Source organism: Argiope bruennichi, chromosome 4 (genome assembly GCF_947563725.1).
Source record: "Argiope bruennichi chromosome 4, qqArgBrue1.1, whole genome shotgun sequence".
Classification (NCBI taxonomy): Eukaryota; Metazoa; Arthropoda; class Arachnida; order Araneae; family Araneidae; genus Argiope; species Argiope bruennichi.
Genome location: NC_079154.1, coordinates 91,404,190 through 91,424,200, shown reverse-complemented (window position 1 = coordinate 91,424,200; position 20,011 = coordinate 91,404,190). Strand labels below are relative to the sequence as shown.

The following is a 20,011-nucleotide window of genomic DNA, read 5'->3' as shown; positions in this document are numbered from 1 at the left end:
ACTGGAAGAGATCGAGATCTAGACTAATTCCCACTCTCCCCATTTGTGATTGTCTGATGCTTATTGAATTCATACAAATCTAACCAACTTTTACAGGTGCAATGCCGAAGATGGAAGACTGAATTGAATTTAATCATTTGGCCAGGGCTGAAAATAGAAATCGGTTCAAAAATAGAACTAACGTATAAGTTAATGCATAAGTTACATTATAAGCTGAAAATTTTGAAGCATTTGTTTTCAAATTTTATAAATTGATGGGTTTTTTAAGTATCCTTTTTTTTCCAAAATTCATTGATCCATTTTTATCGCTTAGCATTAAAATAGACATTGAATTCTCAATAAACTCATGGTCTCACTTGATTGCAATGGTGCAATGTTTCTCCGTACTGAGAAAACATACATCAGAAAATAAAGGAGCTGTTCATTAAAGAGTGTCATATCTTAATGCACATCTCTACCTCTAGTAAAATATTTTTTAACAGATATGGTCGTTCGGAAAAGCGACTTGCTAAAAGTAATCTACTCATATTCTGTAGGATATAAATCCATGCAAGTTGGACAATCTATGCAATACAATCTGTTATCTCTTTATTGAAAATCTGCAATAATTTGAAGATTGTGAAAAAGAATTGATAATTAGTAAAATTTTTATTATCATTAAAATTTAACAAATTTTCTAAAATAAATTGTAAAACCTTTTATAACGCAAAATATTAAAACTGTGTCATACAGGCATGTGTTGTAGCGATACAAAAAACATTCTTAAAAATTGAGGACAGATTGGAATATCGGAAATCGGAAAGAGTGCATATGTATATCACTTATCACGGACTCTGTTAACAATATTTTAGTATTCGAATTTTTTATCTAATTGTTTGAGGAATTGAAGATTTGATCTTTAATGCTTAGGAGTATTCCTAAACATTAAAGATCAAATTTTCATTATATTTTCTCTCTCTCTCTCTTTTGAACTTGTATTTAATTTCTAGTAGATCAGCAATTTGTTAAAATGTTTTTTTCACTTTTTGTGATTATGCATTAATTTTTTTAATAACAACGATAATACACTTTAAATCAGGTCTGGATTATTAAATCAGCAAAGAAGGCAATTGCCTGAGGTTTCAACAGAGGCGGCGTTAGCAGAGGAGCAAGGGGGGCAATTGCCCCCTTGTCGGCAACTGCTTGCCCCCCCCTTCCCCGTCGGCGAGAGATTGAGAGTTTCGTAGGCAAAATTTTTCACCACTTCAAAATGATTATGGAAATGCACACATTCTCGAATATGAAAATTTAAAAAACATCTTAAAGTTAATATGTTGTATTTACTCTACAATTAAGTAAATTAATATTAATTTGCTTTAACTTACAATTAAGTAGTTGTTAAAGCGGTTTGACTATGTTTGGTAAAATAATCAAGAGGGTGGCAGGTCAATAAGATGTTGCATTTTGCGGACGATTTTTGATCGCCTGCCTATGAACGCAATTTGATAGATGTAGAAATTAAATTCATAGATTTTCAGGCTTTTGATTGAAATGTCGTTCATCAAGCTTCTAATTTGCATTACTTTTGGCAATATATCCGACAGGGTGAATAAGTTATCTCATTCTGCCGACAATTTCTGGATGGCCGACTATGAACTGCATACGATGGAAGTTCGCTAATTTTCAGACATCTTCTATAAATGTTGTTCATTCGGCTAATAATTTGCATTACTTTTGGCAGAATAATCGATAACGCGTCAAGTGTGTAATAAATCACATTTTACCGATTTATATTTGTCTTTCGGCTAAGATGTTATCATAAGTTATGAGAAAAAATTATTTTTATCGAGTACTTCGATTATTTGCAAGTGGAATTATTAGGGAAAAATACTTTCATATTTTGCCAGATTAGGGCCAGCGTCCTGGCATAGAGGTAGTGCGTCTTCCCCGTGACCTAGACGTCCTGGGTTCGAATCCCGGATCGGGCATTGTTGTTCTTCATCTGTTCTGTGTGTGAATGTGCCCCCTCTAAAAAGGAGTTGCACAAGCGAATGGGATGCATGAGTAGCTAAGACGTACTATGGGCCCTAGTTGGAGCTACTAAAACAAAAGACGCTCCCTTGACTTTGTCAGAGACCTTGTCCATGGCAAGTGCCATTATAAACAACAACAAGAACTGGGCGATAGAGTTTTCCCTAATTCGGAATTCAATGAATCGTTTTATGAGATTTTAGATTATAAAATGAATCATTTTATTTATCTAATTGTTATTTCTTCGATGGAGAATTGGTAAATTTATTTTACTTACTTCACTGTGAGAATTCTTTGACTAAAATCTAATTTATGGTTAAACTAAATTTAATAAAACGCTCTTTTCTCTCGGTACTCCTGTGTTCTATGCATGCTAAGAAGAGTTAGGTTGCTGTAGCCAGGTTATGTGAATTCATTATAAATCACTGGAATAAGTAAATTGTAATATAGTAAATTATTTAATAGTAAAATATCTTTCTTATGCAATCTAATTTACTGGCTGCAATTATTAAAGAAATATTACTGACTGAAAATGACGACAAAAAATAAATATACATGTTATGGTAGCTTTTTAGCTACGCCAAGAGCTCATCCAAGTATGTACTAAATTTATTAAATAAATTGCTACCTAAATTCTTCATATTCTGCATTCAGTATTATAACTATGCAATCGGAAAAAGTATTTTTAAAAAACTTCTTTTTCATTTTTTTTTCTTTTAAATACTTTTTACAGTAAAATTTATATAATTTCTGGTGCTTCTAAATTTTTAATAGACTTTAGATACAGATATCTTGATAAAATGATAATGTCTTGATTAAAATATTTATTCATAGAGTATTCACATATGATATATTAATACCTTGACATACGAATTTACTTAATTGGTACATCTTATTAAGGACAATTATTATTATTTTAATTCCTAAAATAATATAAAGTCATTTGAGTCACTGGTGAGTTTTCAAGTGATTTTTGCATTTTAAATTACTCAATGCTTTCACTTAATTGTAGATTAAAAATTTTGTAATTCCATGCGCTATCCAGACTCGTCATTGTATACGAAGGGGTTAAGAAAAACCAATGCATGCAACTGAGGGGAAAAAATAATTTTTGGAGGAATATTAGCTTGCAATAGCTGCGAGAGAAACCACAAGAACACGTGCTTAAAAATGAAGATAGAGGAGTTCATATTCATATTCTATATATAAATGTTTTTTTAATAAAACGCTTTGTCTTTTTAAGTCTGTTAGCTTTTTAGCATATATATAATACATGGGAAACCTAATGCTTAAGCCGAACGTGTGAAAAACATGTTCATTTTTCAATCTTACATAAAATAAGTTTGTACATATGTTTACAAAATATCATCCCCAACTTTCTTACGAAACATTATTGTATCTTTTCAGTATTTTATATCGTTCGTGTCTGAACTATAGTAAATTTTTGTTGTACGCGCTTGTTTATTCGCCTCGGTTTCGAAATATATCTGAATTCCCTCTCGTTGTTACAATTCTTATAAAATTTATTTTAGGTAGGAGACTATACAAAAAAGGGTGGGGGGGGAAATCGGTTTTTGGCGAAAACACTGAATATTCCTTTTTATTTATCATGCTGGATTTCTAAAAAAAATTCTTTTATAAAACTTTTTGAATAAAATTTCTACATTCATTTTAAATACCTTCCATTATGAGAACATGTATTTGTTCAATTAACAATGACACCACAATCTGCCGCAGCCTGTGTTTCTATCTATATACTACAATCTCGGATAAAATATAATTGTATTTTTTCCAAAATTAGATCTTAGTGCAAGTAAATCTTAAGAATTTCATAAAAATATAAATTCAAATATTGACAATTTTTTAATGGTCAGTAAAAAAAATAATAACTGAGAACATTTCTTTTGCAAATATCTTTGTAAATTTTTAACAATGAAAGAAAGGTATGTATCTCAATAAAAAAAAAAATACTTAATTTCCTTTAATTAAATGCAAAAATTAATTATTATGTGTTATTTTCTAACCAAATTTGTGAAATTGTGATTGCCCCCCCGGTCGGATTTATCTTGACCCCCCCCTCCCCCGTCGGCAAGACTCTACCGCCGCCTCTGGAACTTAAAAATTAAAATAACGTAACAGTTGTTTGATGACGTAATCAAATGGCTGATAAGGCATTGTTACACGTCTTTCAAATCTGCAACTGCAGTATCAGTTCTAGTATTTTAGTATTTCTTCTGGAAAGACAATTGGGTGGTTCAATCACATTTCATGATTCTATGAGTTCTTTCCTTAATTCTATGAATTTCTAGGTTCTCCAACTAAACAGTCTTAATAAGTGTTGACATGGATGCTTGGATTTCCCATGGCACGTATGCTAGGTTAATTTGATGATGGGGATGTAAATTTCAGCTCTATCAAAAATTGACAGTAGGCTTAGATATTAAAATTGTATCCTGTTGTTTTTCACATGAAATGGATGCAAGATTTTGTCCGCAAACAAAATAAACGGATTTTTGTAACTCCGTCGTTTAAAATTATTCAATTTTTGCCCGTTCATAATTTTCTTTGGACTGAAAATGCTTTAATGATATTCTTTACTTAATATCAGTACAATTTTAAATCGAGACCATATCTTATCATTTGCTGTTAAACTTATCTGTAACCGCTTGCGAGAAATAAGCAAAAGAGAAGAAATGATAAACTGAAAAGCATCCAAAGAAAGAAAATCAAAAGATTAAACCAGTATTAGCGGCAGTTATTTTTAAACTTTTTAGTTTCCTACTTTCTTTCTGAAATTGCATCCATGAAAAGAGAAAATTTTTGTTGCTCCGAGTGAAGTTAACGTGTGCAAAATTCAATGTTTGATTCGAATGACAGAGCATGCTGGGTGCAAAAGGAGTGATGTGTGCAAAATCTTATTCTCCAATAATTGTAAAGCTATGCAGTAGATGCACGACGGTGTTTTCAAATATTACTATTGATAGCGGAAGATAAATTTATCTCTTTTTAAAAAGTGCTTCGTTCAGGTAATGACCGATTATACTTTTGGTGTAAATGCTGTTGTTTGATGACGAAGATAATCTATTAGTTTATCTTATCATTAGAGATAAAAAATAATCTTATCACATGTTCTTATTTCCTCTCTTGAAGACAAATATCTTAAAATAATGCTTTCTGAATTAGTTATTATGCATAATTAACGAAGTGAGCAAAAAATATTATTAAAATATTGAATTTCACTACTGTCAACGATATTGTATCGCCGGGAGAATTCTTTTATTCTATTCCAGTATCAATTCTGATGCGGTTGAGAAATTGAAGAATTGTATTGTATCATTTTCGTATAGTCTTTTACTTATAATTGATATATTTTTAAAAATATGGCTTCAAATAATATTAAAATTATTTAATTACTCATTCTCTAACTTGCACGTTTATTTGCAATTTTGATTTTTTTTTTTTTTCTGTCATGCATGTTTTAGTTGAATTTGGATAAGGCAATTAGATTGTAGTAAATTATTCTAATCCTATAGTGCTCTTTATTATTTTTTTTTATTATTATTATTGAAGTTATTGAAAATGAAAACTTTTAGATTTGAAATTTATTGATCTGAAGAATGTCTAAAGTTTCCATAAAAATATATTCCTTATTCCCCGAATAATTACAAATTTCAAAAGAATAGTCTTAAGAAATTAAATAATAATATACTGGTGACTAAATTGGTCTGAGAAAATAAGAAATGCTGCTTTTATAATTTTTTTGTAGAATGTAAATATCAAATCAGATACTGAGTGAGGTTTTAGTGATTTTATGTTTTTATCTTTTCTTCTCCATTTTAGTTTTCATCTATAATTTTTAATGATTACTTATTAAAATTCCATTTTTTTCTCTCCAAAAAAATAATAAATTAAGTTAGAAATTTCAATTATCAGTTATATGTGCTATTTGTTTTCAGTGGAATTATTATGATTTTAAGAAGAGCCATTATTATTTTGGAAATGCACATCAAATTCAAAGGTCAATGGGAGTAAAAGAAATAAAGCTTTATAGGTTGTCCCCCCCCCCACTTTCTTAAAGCCTTAAAGGCAGGCTTATTTAAAAATTTATTTTTAAAAATGTTTAGTAATTTTGGCTTGCATTCTATCATTATTGTATATTTCTGGCATTTAATCAGACAAATGCTTTATTATATAAAGGGATTTTTATTTTATATATTCCAATAATTACAAAAATCTTAATTTTTGTTTTAATATTTTAAAATTATTTTAATTTAACTTATAAGTGATTTTTTGGTACCTTATTCTAATCTTAATTTCCACTGATTTTATATTAATGAAGCTTGTTCCTTTTTATAGATTTTAAAAGCCCTTTTTTAATTTCATTTTCATTATTTTTTAAAGCTGTGACTTGCATTTTTTATTGATAATTTTTTATAAAAGATTTGTTTTTTCTTGAATTTCTAAGTTATTTTATTGTTTCTAATATAAAAGCATCTATGTTTGAACTGGTTTTGAATTATAGCTTCTTGTATCATTCATGTACACATATCCATTATTTGACTACAGGAAAACTATGATAGTATTTTCGCATATACTTCATAATTCCTGTGACTCTTTATGAGTTATGCAACATCTTCATACAAACATTGATATTTGAGATATGGGCTATTATTAGTTTTTGTTATAAATAATTTTATATAAATTGCACACTAACATTTTTATTGGGAGAATGACTAAAAATAGTTTAATTTCATGAATTTTTAAAATTCTGTAGTTTTTAGGTTTTGTCAGATATATTTAATTTTACTAATATTAGATACCTTTGACAAAAAAAAGAGGTTAGATTTAAAAAATGCGGTTTTGCTACCAAATGAATAAAACAAACTTCTGAGTTAAGTAAACAGCTTATATCCTCCCCCCCCCCCAGATCTGATGTAAGAAAATGCATTTCTTGAATTTTTGCATATTTTACTAATTTTTTAATATATAGTATACAACTTGGGAAAGTAAATATTTAATTAAAAAAATTATTATTCTCAAAAACATTTAAAATTTGACAAAAAATCAGATTTTGTGTAACTCTATTCTTATGTGATATTTTTATAACCATTTGATACTTCTAATAAAAAAAAGGCTTAAAGACGGATTCTACTTTCTGGGTGCTGAACTTCATTATTACATCTTGTATAGCTTTCAAGATTTAACTTTTATTACATTTTATTATTTCTAGGTTATAGATTGAAACCATGGGTAGATATTCTGGTAAAAGATGTCGTCTGATGAGTATGTTTACTCTGACTACAACTTTCTTCTTCGTAGAAATTATTGTTGGCTACATAACAAATTCAGTTGCTCTTGTTGCTGATTCCTTTCATATGTTATCAGATGTAATAGCATTAATTATTGCATTTTTATCAGTACAGGTAAAAGAAATTAATTAGTTTTCTTCCTTTAAAACAATTTTAAAAACTTTAGCAATTTTTTTAAAAATTAATTTTGAAGTATTATAGAAATTTATGATATTTATTTACCATTGTTATGTTTCATATAAGTACTTTTTATTTACTTTATATTTATTTCATGTTACTTTATACTGTATATTTTAACAAATAGCTTTTTAAGATTTAAAATATCAGTACTTAATTCATATTTCATTTAATTTGGCTTATATGAAATTTTTGTAGTGAAAAACAATATCTAGGACATTGGAAATCATTTGTTATTAATTATTAAAGAATATCTATATCAAAAAAAAATTTTGGAAGTATTAGTATGGTTTGTATGCATTTAGTTTAATCAAAAGAAATGTTTTTAAAAAAAGGAAAATTCAGTGTCATTCAAAATATGAAGGAAAGTTCACATTTTTAATGATTTCGTATTGAAAAATTCACCATAGCTATTTATAACACAAAAAGCACATTTAATAAAATTCAGTATAAATTTTTTTAATGGAAAAAATGAACAAAACATTTGATCTTGTATACTGTCCACCCTTTAATATTTCTAAGGGAAAAACTAGTGTAATGATTACTTTTATATAATAATATAATATTTTAGTAAAAAATAATATGTTACTAAAAGTCAACAGTTCTGATGTCAATTCACATGAAAGAATAAGAATCAAATATCACAGAGTAATAACACAGAAGGGATTGACTTTCTAAATTTAGAATTTTCTTAATCGAGTTGTAATCAATAATTTAAAAGCTAAAAAAATATTATGGACATTAATGATATGAAAAATATAGAGAATGAGTTACATATTGCATTGGTCTTAAAATATTATTTCTACTGATCCACACTTATTTCTTTTTTTATAAGATGTAGGTATAAATGTACTTGCTAACTTATTATTGAAGTTATTAGATAAATATAAATTATCAATTTTAGAACATTAAGGAAAATAGATTCTAAAAGATTAATTAATAAGAATGCAATATGGGCTAAATATATTTAATAAATGAAAATAAATAAAAGAAAATATAAATGATTTTAGCATTAAATGGAGATCTAATGATATAAAACTTCTAAGCAGCTTTTAAAATTTTACATGTAACTAGAAGAAATCAATAATGTCAGTTTTAGAAAGCATAAAAGCATTACCATGAGATCGTTATAAAATTATTGTAGTAATTTTGTAATACTAGTACAATATATTTATTGCATTGTGTACCATCTTTTACTATTGAAAGGGGGTGTAAATGATGATGTAAGCAACTTGGATTAAGAATGATTTAATTTATAGTAAAAAGAAAAAATTCAAATGTGTGCTGAAATATGCTTATATAATTACAAAAGATAGGCCATAAATATATTGTAGTATAAATTGAAACATTCACTTGGCTTTGTCACCTTTAATTACTTTGCCTCTGTGATACTAAACTCCAGAGTAACTATCTGCCTAGTAAGATAAGGAAAGAGTCGAAATGTTTGCCGAAAATGTGACCAGGTAAAAATTGTCACCTAAATATTATTGAAAGAGAGTATGAGTTTTATAGGTTATATTTTCAATTATATTTAATAGTATACATTACAATATTTTTAAATTACAAAAAAAAATACTCATTCTTCTGTAAAGAATGCATTAATTATATGTCAAACAATTTATATTAAATAAATATAATAACAGAGACAGGTTTCACTGGCTTTTTATTCTATAGCTTTTTAAAATCAACTTGTCTAAAATTCTCTTTTCTTGTTGATATATTAGCATCCAAATGTCTTAGTTTTTAATAACTTTATTTTTATTCAGAATTTAAAATTCTATTAAAAGTAAATGTGTGTTGTATTATTTACAGTAACATAGAAAATAATAAGTGTTTAATTATCTTAGATAATATATTTTAATTTTTCCTTGCATTCCATAAGTTGGGATAAAGGAATATATATATTTTTGTCTTAAACTGTTTATTTTCCTCTCTTGAATCATGTAATAAAAACCTTTTGTATTCTGAAATATTATTTTATGAAGGACAATAAATCAAACTAATGATAAATTTCATTCTAGTGTAAATCAAGTAAAATATTAAATAACTGTAAATCTTGGAATAATTTCAACTGTATAATATACAGGGTGGTTATAATTCAAGTTCCACTTTGAAATGGTCATAAAAGATAGACTACAAGACCAAATTTTATCAAACATGTAATAGTTTAAAAGAGGTCATAAAAATTTCTTTTCTTACAACAACAACAAAAAAAAAAAAAAAAAAAAAACTTGCCACTAGGGGGAAATGGCACTGTATGTAATATTGTGAAGCAAATTAGGACATGAAGACATCAGTTTAAAACGTTTTTGTTTCTGAAATGTGTTACAAAGTATGTTCAGTGTGACGTCCAGCATTATCTGAAAACAAGTTAAATTGCATTCTCAACAGTAGAGATAGCATATCAGAAGGAATGTTACACACATGTTGGTGTATTACATCTTTCAGTTCCTTCAAATTGTTTAGATTATTGCCTTAAACAGTGCTTTTGTGATAACACACATTGAACATGCTTTGTAACACATTTCAAGAATGATTAAGCACATTTTAAACCACTATCTTCATGTCCTATTTTGCGTAATATTGATACAGTGCCATTTCACTCCTGGTGGTGAATTTTTTGATTTTTGCAGAAAAGAAAATTCCTTTAAATTATTACCAAGTTTGATAACATTTGGTCCAAAAATTTTCTTTTTATGGTCATCTCAAAGTGGAACTTTAATTACTATCACTCTATATTTTAATATATTATCACCTACATATTTTGAATAGTTATCAGTTAAATTTAGGAAAATTTAAATTTGCAATTTCAAATATATTGGGTCAACTGTGTTATTTTCTCTCCTTCCTAATTTATAGAATGCTAATAATAATAAAATAAATAAGTAATTCAACTGAATGATTGTAAGTCATCTGTTATTGAGTATAAGTATAGTAATTGTTTATTTTATTATTTTGAAGCTTTGTTTGAACTGCTGATGTTTTCTTACTCATTAAAAATAACTTATTCACATCTTCAAAACACAAATATACATTTATCTTTTAAGTCAATATGTCTAATGCCTACAGATCTATTTTATGCTTTTAAATTTTAGTAAATTGAAATTCATCGAAACTTAGAAGAGCAAGAATCAAAATATCTTAAACTAAATTAAAAATGTGCATATTGAAATTTCTAGGAATTATATACTAAATATATTTAAATACTAATGATATTTATTGAATTGGTGTTATCAAAATTTTGTATTTTTTAACAAAATTGAAAAAATTTTTGTATGCATGGATAAAGTTTTATTTTCACTTTATATAATTAATAATAGATTAGCTCCTGACAGTTATTTGAAATTCTTGGATTATGTAAAAAAAATCTATTCACTGGTACTTCAAATTGTTGAAACTACTCATTTATGACTAAATGTTATTTTTTTTATTTTGTTGTTTATAACTGGGGTGGTAACATATTTACCACTGCTAAATACAAGCAATGATTTTTTACTGACATATTCAATAATTAAAAAAAAAATATGAAATACAAATAATTTCACAGATAAATATGCACTTTTGTAAAACTATTTATTAATAGTTATTTGAAAATTAAAAATATATTAATTACACATGAAATAAGTGGAAGAAAAACCAAATACAATGTAAATTACCAAATGCATTATTTTTAATTATTCTGGTGAAACATAAAAAAAGGAACTGCACACAATGGATTATTACATGTTGAATGATGCGTTTGTCCATTTTTGGTTAGTTTTGGTGCTATAATATTTGCAAGATATTTTAAGGCAGTAGTAAGATATTTAGCATCCCCTTAAAACGAGTTAAATATTCATTTGTACAGTTTTCTTTAAAATTTATATGTTGTACAATATCTCTGAAATTATAAAAATAAAGAACAAATATACAATATAACTTTTTTCTCTCTTTCTTTTAGATGTCACCTAAAAAATGGTCTAAAAACACTTTTGGTTGGGCTAGAGCTGAAGTTCTAGGTGCTTTAGTGAATGCTGTATTTTTAGTAGCCTTATGTTTCTCTATATTCATTGAAGCTCTTAAACGACTTTATCTTGTTGATGAAATTCACAATCCTCAACTAATTCTAGTCGTTGGATGTGCTGGATTATTAGTTAATATTATTGGACTATTCCTATTTCATGGTAAGTTTTTAGATTTGTCAATAATTTCAACGCCTTTTTATTCTTCTTATTCTCCAGTGTGAAAGTTTACATAATCTAGAAACTGCAACATTATTCTTCTTTTAGAGTAACATATTTGCAAAATGCTTTTCTAAAATAAAATACAAATTAAGACATTTAATGTCAATGTTAGTTAATGAAATAACATTTTAATTTATAAACTAATATATTTTACTTCACTTCTCCCTCTTTTCTACAGGTCAGTCCTTTTCTTTTAAAGTGGACTGTATTTTTATCGTTGAAATACATTTAAAAAAGAAAGATTAAGCCATTGAAAGAGAACTACCTATCATTAATTAATGTCAGATGCATTATTATTTGAAATTTGTCCCTGTTAAGTTATACAAGTTTCAAGATTAAATATTTGTTTGTATATGTTTAATAATGTATTAAAGTTTCTTTTTTTTTTTTAAATTCAATTTGGGTTCATAATTTTTATAGTCAATATTAACAAATAATTATAAATAAAAAAAATATTTTTTATTAAATATTTACTAATGTAAAAACAATGTGCTGGGAACAAAATGGTATTCTGAAGAGTTCATGCTTACATAAATTGAAAAATCTGATAGGAACACTTACTATGAATAATTTTCTGACTAAAATTATTTTAATTTATCCCATTTATTGTAGAAATTTATTTAAAATATTCTGTCTGATTTTTCTCAAATTGATGTAATTATATATAAAGTTTTTGAAACCTTTCTGCATTTAGAATTTTTTAAAGATTTAAAAAAAAAAAAAAAAAAAAGATTCTGAATTAGGTTTTAAGATTTTTTATCTTCTTACTTTTGGTGGAATTTTTTTATTATTATTATTGAAATATATTTCATTTCATTTAAAAGTTCATGGTTCCCGATTTTATTTTCAGAACATGGTCATGGGCACAGTCATCGTCGCGCTCATCATCGCAGTTTGCCAACCATAGAAGAAGTACTTGCTGAAGAAGATATAAATGAAAACCATGAGAATTATAGATTATCTGACAACTTACCTAATACTGTGCAAGATGGACATAACCATCAAATGAGTAATACATTTTTAGATTATCTATGAGTTAGAAGATTTTAAGTGATGCTTATAATTTAAGGAGTTTATTGTAACCAGTTTTATTAATTTTAACATAGTTAAATTTTTATTAATGTGAATAGTTAACCTTGATGCAATTTTATATTGCAACTATGAATTTAACATAATACAGAGACTCCAATAATATTTAATGATATAAGCGAAAAAATGTTTGCTTTATAAGTGATGCTGTAAAAATTATTCCATTGTAAATTACCAAAATTCAAAATGATCATTATTAAAGGTTGTGTTTATTCAAAAATGTTTTATATTTGTTTATCTTAATTTTTTTCTTTATTAGTGGTATTGATACCATACTAGTAAAGGGTTAAACATTTACTCTCCATGTTCAAATAATTTGATTCTACTTTAATCATTTAGCCATTTGTTTTACTATTTACTGTGCAAATGAACCATATCAATTGGATAATTTGATTACTAGGAAGGGAAATAAGAGTTGTTGGGTATTTGTGGAACTTTCTGGCTACACCATCTAATCTATGCAATATATAAAGCACTAAGATATACATCGACAAATTGGAAGATTAATTTCTCTTTTACTAACAGGAAAAGAGAAACAATTAATTTGTTTTCAAAACAAAAACAGGTAACTTCCTGTTAGACATAATTTCAATTTGTTCTGAAGAAAGATTACTGTTTCTTATTAAAAATGATGTAGAGTTCTCAATATTTCTTACTAATATTTAAAATACTTCGAATAAAATAGATCAGTTAGAAGCAGATAGGCAAAGATGATTCAGAAAAATTTTAAGATGTTATTAAAATATGCTCAATTGGTAAAAAACAAATTGTTTTAATTTATAAATTTATGCAAACATCATGGAATACAGTCATAATAATGTGATTGAAGTGCTCAAACATTATTTTATAATTTATTGAAAAAATTTAATATATATATATATATATATATATATATATATATATATATATATATATAATATATATATTGATGGTAAAGTCTTCCAAATTTGACAAACTGCGGCCAATTACTTGTTGTAAATAACAATGACTGTAAATAAAGCAAAAGTTCAAACTTTTAAGAATGTAAATTTATTTAGATTTGTCAAATCAATTTTAATCCATGAACAATTATACATGGGTTTTCACTTAGAGTCCTTTCATTTTATCACTGCTTTCTTCTACCTCTGAAATATACAGTTTATATCTAGGGATATTTTAAATGCTTTGGATTAAATATGATAACATATATATACATAAATCATGTATATTATTTGAATTCCATAAAATATCCAGTAACTTTATTTTATGTGAAGACATTATAAATGCTGAAATCCATACTTAGTATTTTATTGTGTGTGTATATTTTCACTTGGAAGAGAAATGAGAGTTCTTAATTTCAGTTTAATGACAATTTAGTATTCAACAAATATTGTATATTAGTATAAATGTTGTTATTCATTTATTATTATTATTGCTTATTATGCAATTGAATGAATGCACATTGCATAAAGGTGTAGATTTATAAATATTTTGTACCTAGTTAACTTATTTAGTTATGATGTTAATAAGATTTTATAAATGTATTTCTTTTTCATTGCAGCCACCAGTAGTCAGATGAATATGAGAGGTGTCTTTTTACATGTTCTGGCTGATGCACTGGGCTCAGTTATCGTTATTATTAGTGCACTCATTATTTGGCTGACAGAATGGGAATTCAGATTTTATGTTGATCCTGCCTTAAGGTGAATAAAAATGTATATTTTGTTTAGAAAACTTTTATTTTTAGGGATTTGATAATTAATATAATTTTTTTATAATTGCAGCATAATTATGGTGATGCTTATCATGAAATCGACATGGCCTTTATGTAAGTTTTTAATTTTTCCCCTTTTTTTTTTTTTTTTAACAAGTATTTATATCATCTTTGTTATAATTGAGACATTGCATGAAAACAAATGGAAATTCAAAAAATGTATTTACCATTATACATATATTATTGCTTTTCCATTTCTTTTATTATTATTTTTTTTATGATTATTGGTTTATTGTCAGCACTTGGTGTGGATTTAAGAATACAATTGATGTATTGAATATTTGATGTAATCTGCATCGCTGGAGTTGAAATTATTTTATATGTTTAATTAATAAAAAGAATTTTACTGGTTTTAAAGAATGGCAAGAATGGGTTTTATAACTCAATAGGAGTACTTAAGAGCAACAAATAATAAATATTTTATATCAAAAACATTATTAAAATTGCATATCAAATTAGCTGTCACTGTATATGAGGAAATAAAATTATATTAATTATGAGACATGACAAAATTCAGTGCAAAATCTTTCTACTGGCCGCAATTTTATTTTTAATTAAAATGAGAAAATATGTTGTAGCAAAGAATTATGAAATCTCATCGTATGTTCAAAAGCTACTGCCTGTCCTGGATGGTTTTTAAAAACTGTAGAAGATTAATTTTTAAAGAGCGATGTAAAATTTTATTGAGTGTAGCGATTCATTTCTAAATAAGTGTTTATTATATGGAATAGAAAATTAGTAATTTTGATGAATTTGAATCTTTATTGACCATTAAATTGTGTGTCAATTTTTTAAATAAAAGTTTCAAAAATAATTTTCAAATTAGAGGCATTTTTCAGTGCAATAAACTAAAAGAAATTTTATTTAAATATCTTTCCGGAATTTTAATTTCCTTTTTTTTTTTTTTTTTTTCTTTTTTCAACAATTTTCATACATATACAATGTTTTTTTTTACCAATGCAATATTGTGTATATATAATGGAAAAAAGGTTTTTAATTGATAATTAGAATTCACTTCTGCTTTAATTGTCTTGAACTCTTCACTAAAGTATTCCTTATGCTTTGTAGTATTTTTAAACAAAATTTGATGAAAGTTTTAGTAATTTGGCTTGTGACAGTTTATATATATAAAAAAAAAATTATGCATCTGCATTTATTTATTCATCTATTTATATCAATGTGTTAGGGTTTCTTTTCCTAAATATGGCACATTGCAGAAAGAAAATTCATATAATTCTATTCTTAGTATAAATAATGTAAATGTATAGGATTTCTCTGTGTTTGAATTATACATATATTTATGTTTCAGTGGTTGAATCAGCTCTTATTTTACTTCAAACTGTTCCAACCCATATCCAAGTAGATTCCTTGCAGAAAAAATTACTACAAGAGGTAATTAACTCCCCTATTCTTCTTAGAATTTCAATATTTTATTTTTTTCTTCGCTTAATATCTTTTGTTGTCATTTTTCAGATTGATGGAGTACTTGCTGTACACGAGTTTCACGTTTGGCAGTTAGCTGGTGAAAGAATCATTGCTTCAGCGCATATCAGATGTAGAAATCTTCAGGACTACATGCAGATTGCTGAGAAAGTGAAAGAATTTTTTCATAATGAAGGCATTCATTCAACTACAATTCAACCTGAGTTTGTAGATATGCCATCTGTAAGTATTGTTAGATCTTTTAAATGTAATCAGGAAATTACAAAATTATTCTGGTGTGAATTTGATTTTCAAAATTCTGTAAATAGCTGTTAAACAGGTGATCCTATTTGTGAATTCCAATTCTTTTAATTTGGAATCATAATTTCTATATTGATCCATATACTTTTTTAAAAAATACTTTCTTAATGTTCTGTTGTATTTTTTCATTTATAAAAAGAAAATATTATAATTGTCAAAAAATTGGAACTCAAAATTTTTTGAGATTCTTGAGAAATCTCCATTTTTAGACCTCACCGAGTTCAAAAAATGCATTTTTAGAATTTTTTGTCTGTGAACTTGGCAAACTCCAAAATACTTTGAGCTAGAGGTATGAAATTTAGTATATAAATCAAATTTATATGTTTCTATTAAATGTTGAGTGAAATCCATTCAGAGAACATCAGTCTGGTTGTAAAATATAAGTTAACTACAAGCCAACAAGAACTAGATAGATTGTTAAAAATGATATAAATTTAGTATTGGAAATGTAGATATATATATATCAAATTTTGAACCAAATCATCTGTCAATCTGTACTATCGCAAGCATATAAATGAGATAATTCAAAAGTGCCATAATTTACATTTATGAAATCCAGTAAATGATTTTGTGACTACTATTATAATTGTGTGTCGGATTTTGATTTCGATTAGTCTGTAAAATGGTATACAAATGCATATTTGATTTTTGGTTCTTAATCTTCTACATGTCAGTGATTAGGATTGCATAGTAATATCTTTCATAACTATTGTTCGTCAGTGACATATAATTTTACATTTATTAGAGACTGTGTGAAAAACTTTCAGGGAGGATACTTCCATTGGTCTACTTTAATATTTGTAGTAACTCAAATTAATGAAATTATCACTCTTTTTAAACCAAAAAAGAAAAGAAAAAGTGCCTTTATTCTATGTGAAGGAAAAAATCCTAAATTTTTTATGTTGAAAAATTTACATGTGCATTAAAATGTGCTTTCTCTCATTTAAATTATATTTTCTTCTCATAATTTGCTCCATTAAATTATGATTTTATTTATCCATTAGTTTTTAATCCACATAGGCTTGATTTTATTCATTACTAACATAATTGTAAATATTTTAAATTTCATTTATTATAAATCTTTTCAGTACCAAGAAAAGGAAGAAAATTGCATCTTGGACTGTCCTTCAAGCACAAATTGCACAGCACAAACTTGCTGTGGACCTCAGAAAGAGGGTCAGTCACCACAAACTCCTCGATCAGTTGCAGCATGTCGTCAGAGATTGAACAATGGTACCAATACTGAACAATATCCTGATGACATTGCCTTGTCTTTAGAAGGGGGAGATATCAATGCATCATCTTCATCAAAGAACATCAGACATGCATAAATATTGACAATCAATTTACAAATTTGTTTCAATGTATTTTGTAGCAGTTGTGCATTACATAGTTATAGAATTTAGCTTCATTCAACCAGAGCATAATTTAATATGTTCTGCACCACCGAACTCTTCACTCATTAGTGATAACTTTGTGAAATTTATTGCAAATCGGTATAAATTATCTTAAAACATACTGGAACCAGGCTTCATTTAAATGTATTTTTTTTATTTGGTTGGTTGTTTTTTATATCATATGTGAGAAAAATTGTGCTTATGGATTCTTTTTACAAGTTTAGAATCATCTCTTTTGATCTCAGTTTAAAAAGCATTTTTTAAATGTGTAGCTAGTTGCAATAGTGTAACATGACATTTAAATTACTTATGTTGGTGAAATACAGTATTTGTGTAAAAGAAATATGTATTTTCTTTTTACCGAATCTCATAAGCTGCTATTAAAATGTACAAAATTGCATTTATATTTTTATGCGTTACTATGACAAAGTTTTACAACTTATAAACTTCAAAAATTTTGTTCTATTTTTTGAAATTCATATGATAATAGTTCATGTTTAACTTTATAATCTAAAAATAAATCTTTTTATTTCTTAACTTTTCAAAAATAAAAAAATGTTACTTTATTTGAAAATTTTAGTCCCTATTAAAACAGTATTTTGAATTTGATATATCATCAAAATAATAAATCATCATCATAATGTGACACATTTATTCAAAAATACTTTTTATATTACATTAATTTTCAAATGAAAATTGTATAACCCTTTTAAATGGCTTTATAAATTTTTTTGATGTGCTTCGATTATTTCAAGTAATTTACTAATATTTTATAAGTAGCATCAAAAGTTTTCCGAAACTTTTGAAATGAAAGATCATATTTCCTAACAGTGATGCAATAAATTTCTGTGTTTTTGATATATTAATCTCATTGGCAGCATTAGCTGTTTACATTGATAATGGAGAAAAAAATGTATAATTGCATTTTCTACAGTTTTTCTAGTGGTTAAAGAAATTTTATAAAGTGTCTAAAATATGTCTATAGAGTGGAAAAATTGTGAATTTTTCATAATTTCTGGTAAATTTTTGTAGAAAGGAATTTTTGTGGAGAAAAACAATATTAACTTCAATTGATCAGTAAAATATTGAACATCTAATACTTTTAGAAAATATTTTTTGCATTTATTAGTCTTTGTTATACCAATTGGGAAAATATGTAAAAGTGTTATTAAATATTATACATTTTAAAAATCGGGTGTATTTTTTATATAAACAGTCTTTAAAATATTCTAAAATCTGAAAGTTATTGTTTAAATGTGATTTTTTTTTTTCTCCCCATCTAAGATAGAGTGATGAAATTCAAATTTCATAATTCTTTAAAATCAAGAAAATGTGTACAAGCATTAGATGAATTTTGTGAAATTATACTGTGAATTTAACATGCTTTATAATTTTTATGGTTTCAGTTGTTCAAGAGTTAAATCTTGGTATGCAAATAAATGAAATACTTTGGCATGATTTTCAATTTTACTGTACATTCTATGTATATTTGTAAAATTGCTTTTCTTGTAAGTAGAAATTTTCGTTTTGTTTTAATTTTTTTAAAAAAATTCCAATAGTAGTTAAGAAAAGATGCCTAATAAAAAAATATTGTAAATTAGAATGTGAATTCTGCATTATAAAATACTGTAGATCTTTCTTATTTTGTGTGGTCACTACGTGGCTTGTAATTATATTTATTTTATTCCTGTAAGAAAGTGTGGACATGGCTTACAATGGCATTTTGTAAAGTACTGGAAACTGCGATTTTTTTTATCTTTTTGTAATTTATTTATGATTTATGCTTAATAAAAAAAACAAAAGACAGTTATTGCTGTTTTTAATGCAACGAAACAAACATTGCTTACACATTATTTATCAATTGTGAAAAAACTAGGAATTTGAAGATGAATTGTTTTGCATATGAAAAAAATCCTTGATTCTTCTGATGATATAGAGAAAAGGTATTTGAAAGTATCTATATTAGTTTATAATCAACGTTTAAAGCATCTGTAAATTGTTGAAATTGTATACAGGGCAGAAAAAATTTTGTTTCTGGTATCTTTTTTTTCCTTCTTCCCCCCCCCCCTTCTGTTTAAATTTAAACTTAAATATGAGGAGCGTTCAAAAAGAAACTAGCCGGAGTCTGGAATGGGCAGACCGGTGATAGAATTGTAATATCGTTGCGTATGTAACAAAGCATGGCTCCGGCACGAGCAGGTGCTAGAGGGTCATGGGTAGGGATTGCAATATCGGACCAAAATTTTAATACCGGTATTAGAAATTTTAGAAAAAGAAAGAAAACACAGGTGTTTCTTTGTTTTATTTGCC

At 26.4% G+C, this 20,011-nt stretch overlaps 1 protein-coding gene across 2 annotated transcripts; it reads left to right on the top strand.

Moving 5' to 3' along the window:
* Positions 1 to 4,683: 4,683 nt before the first annotated feature.
* On the top strand, positions 4,684 to 19,507 carry LOC129966511 (proton-coupled zinc antiporter SLC30A1-like). Of its 2 annotated transcripts, none has more exons than XM_056080943.1 (9): positions 4,684 to 5,036; positions 7,241 to 7,433; positions 11,437 to 11,659; positions 12,570 to 12,728; positions 14,349 to 14,490; positions 14,572 to 14,615; positions 15,871 to 15,953; positions 16,035 to 16,226; positions 17,393 to 19,507. In XM_056080943.1, exons 2-9 carry the CDS (start codon positions 7,257 to 7,259, stop codon positions 17,633 to 17,635), a joined length of 1,263 nt encoding a protein of 420 aa, XP_055936918.1. In that variant the 5' UTR covers positions 4,684 to 5,036; positions 7,241 to 7,256; the 3' UTR covers positions 17,636 to 19,507. The 2 variants fall into 2 exon arrangements, with proteins under 2 accessions (XP_055936918.1, XP_055936919.1); XM_056080944.1 differs by lacking the exon at positions 4,684 to 5,036 and adding an exon at positions 5,189 to 5,335.
* Positions 19,508 to 20,011: the final 504 nt, after the last annotated feature.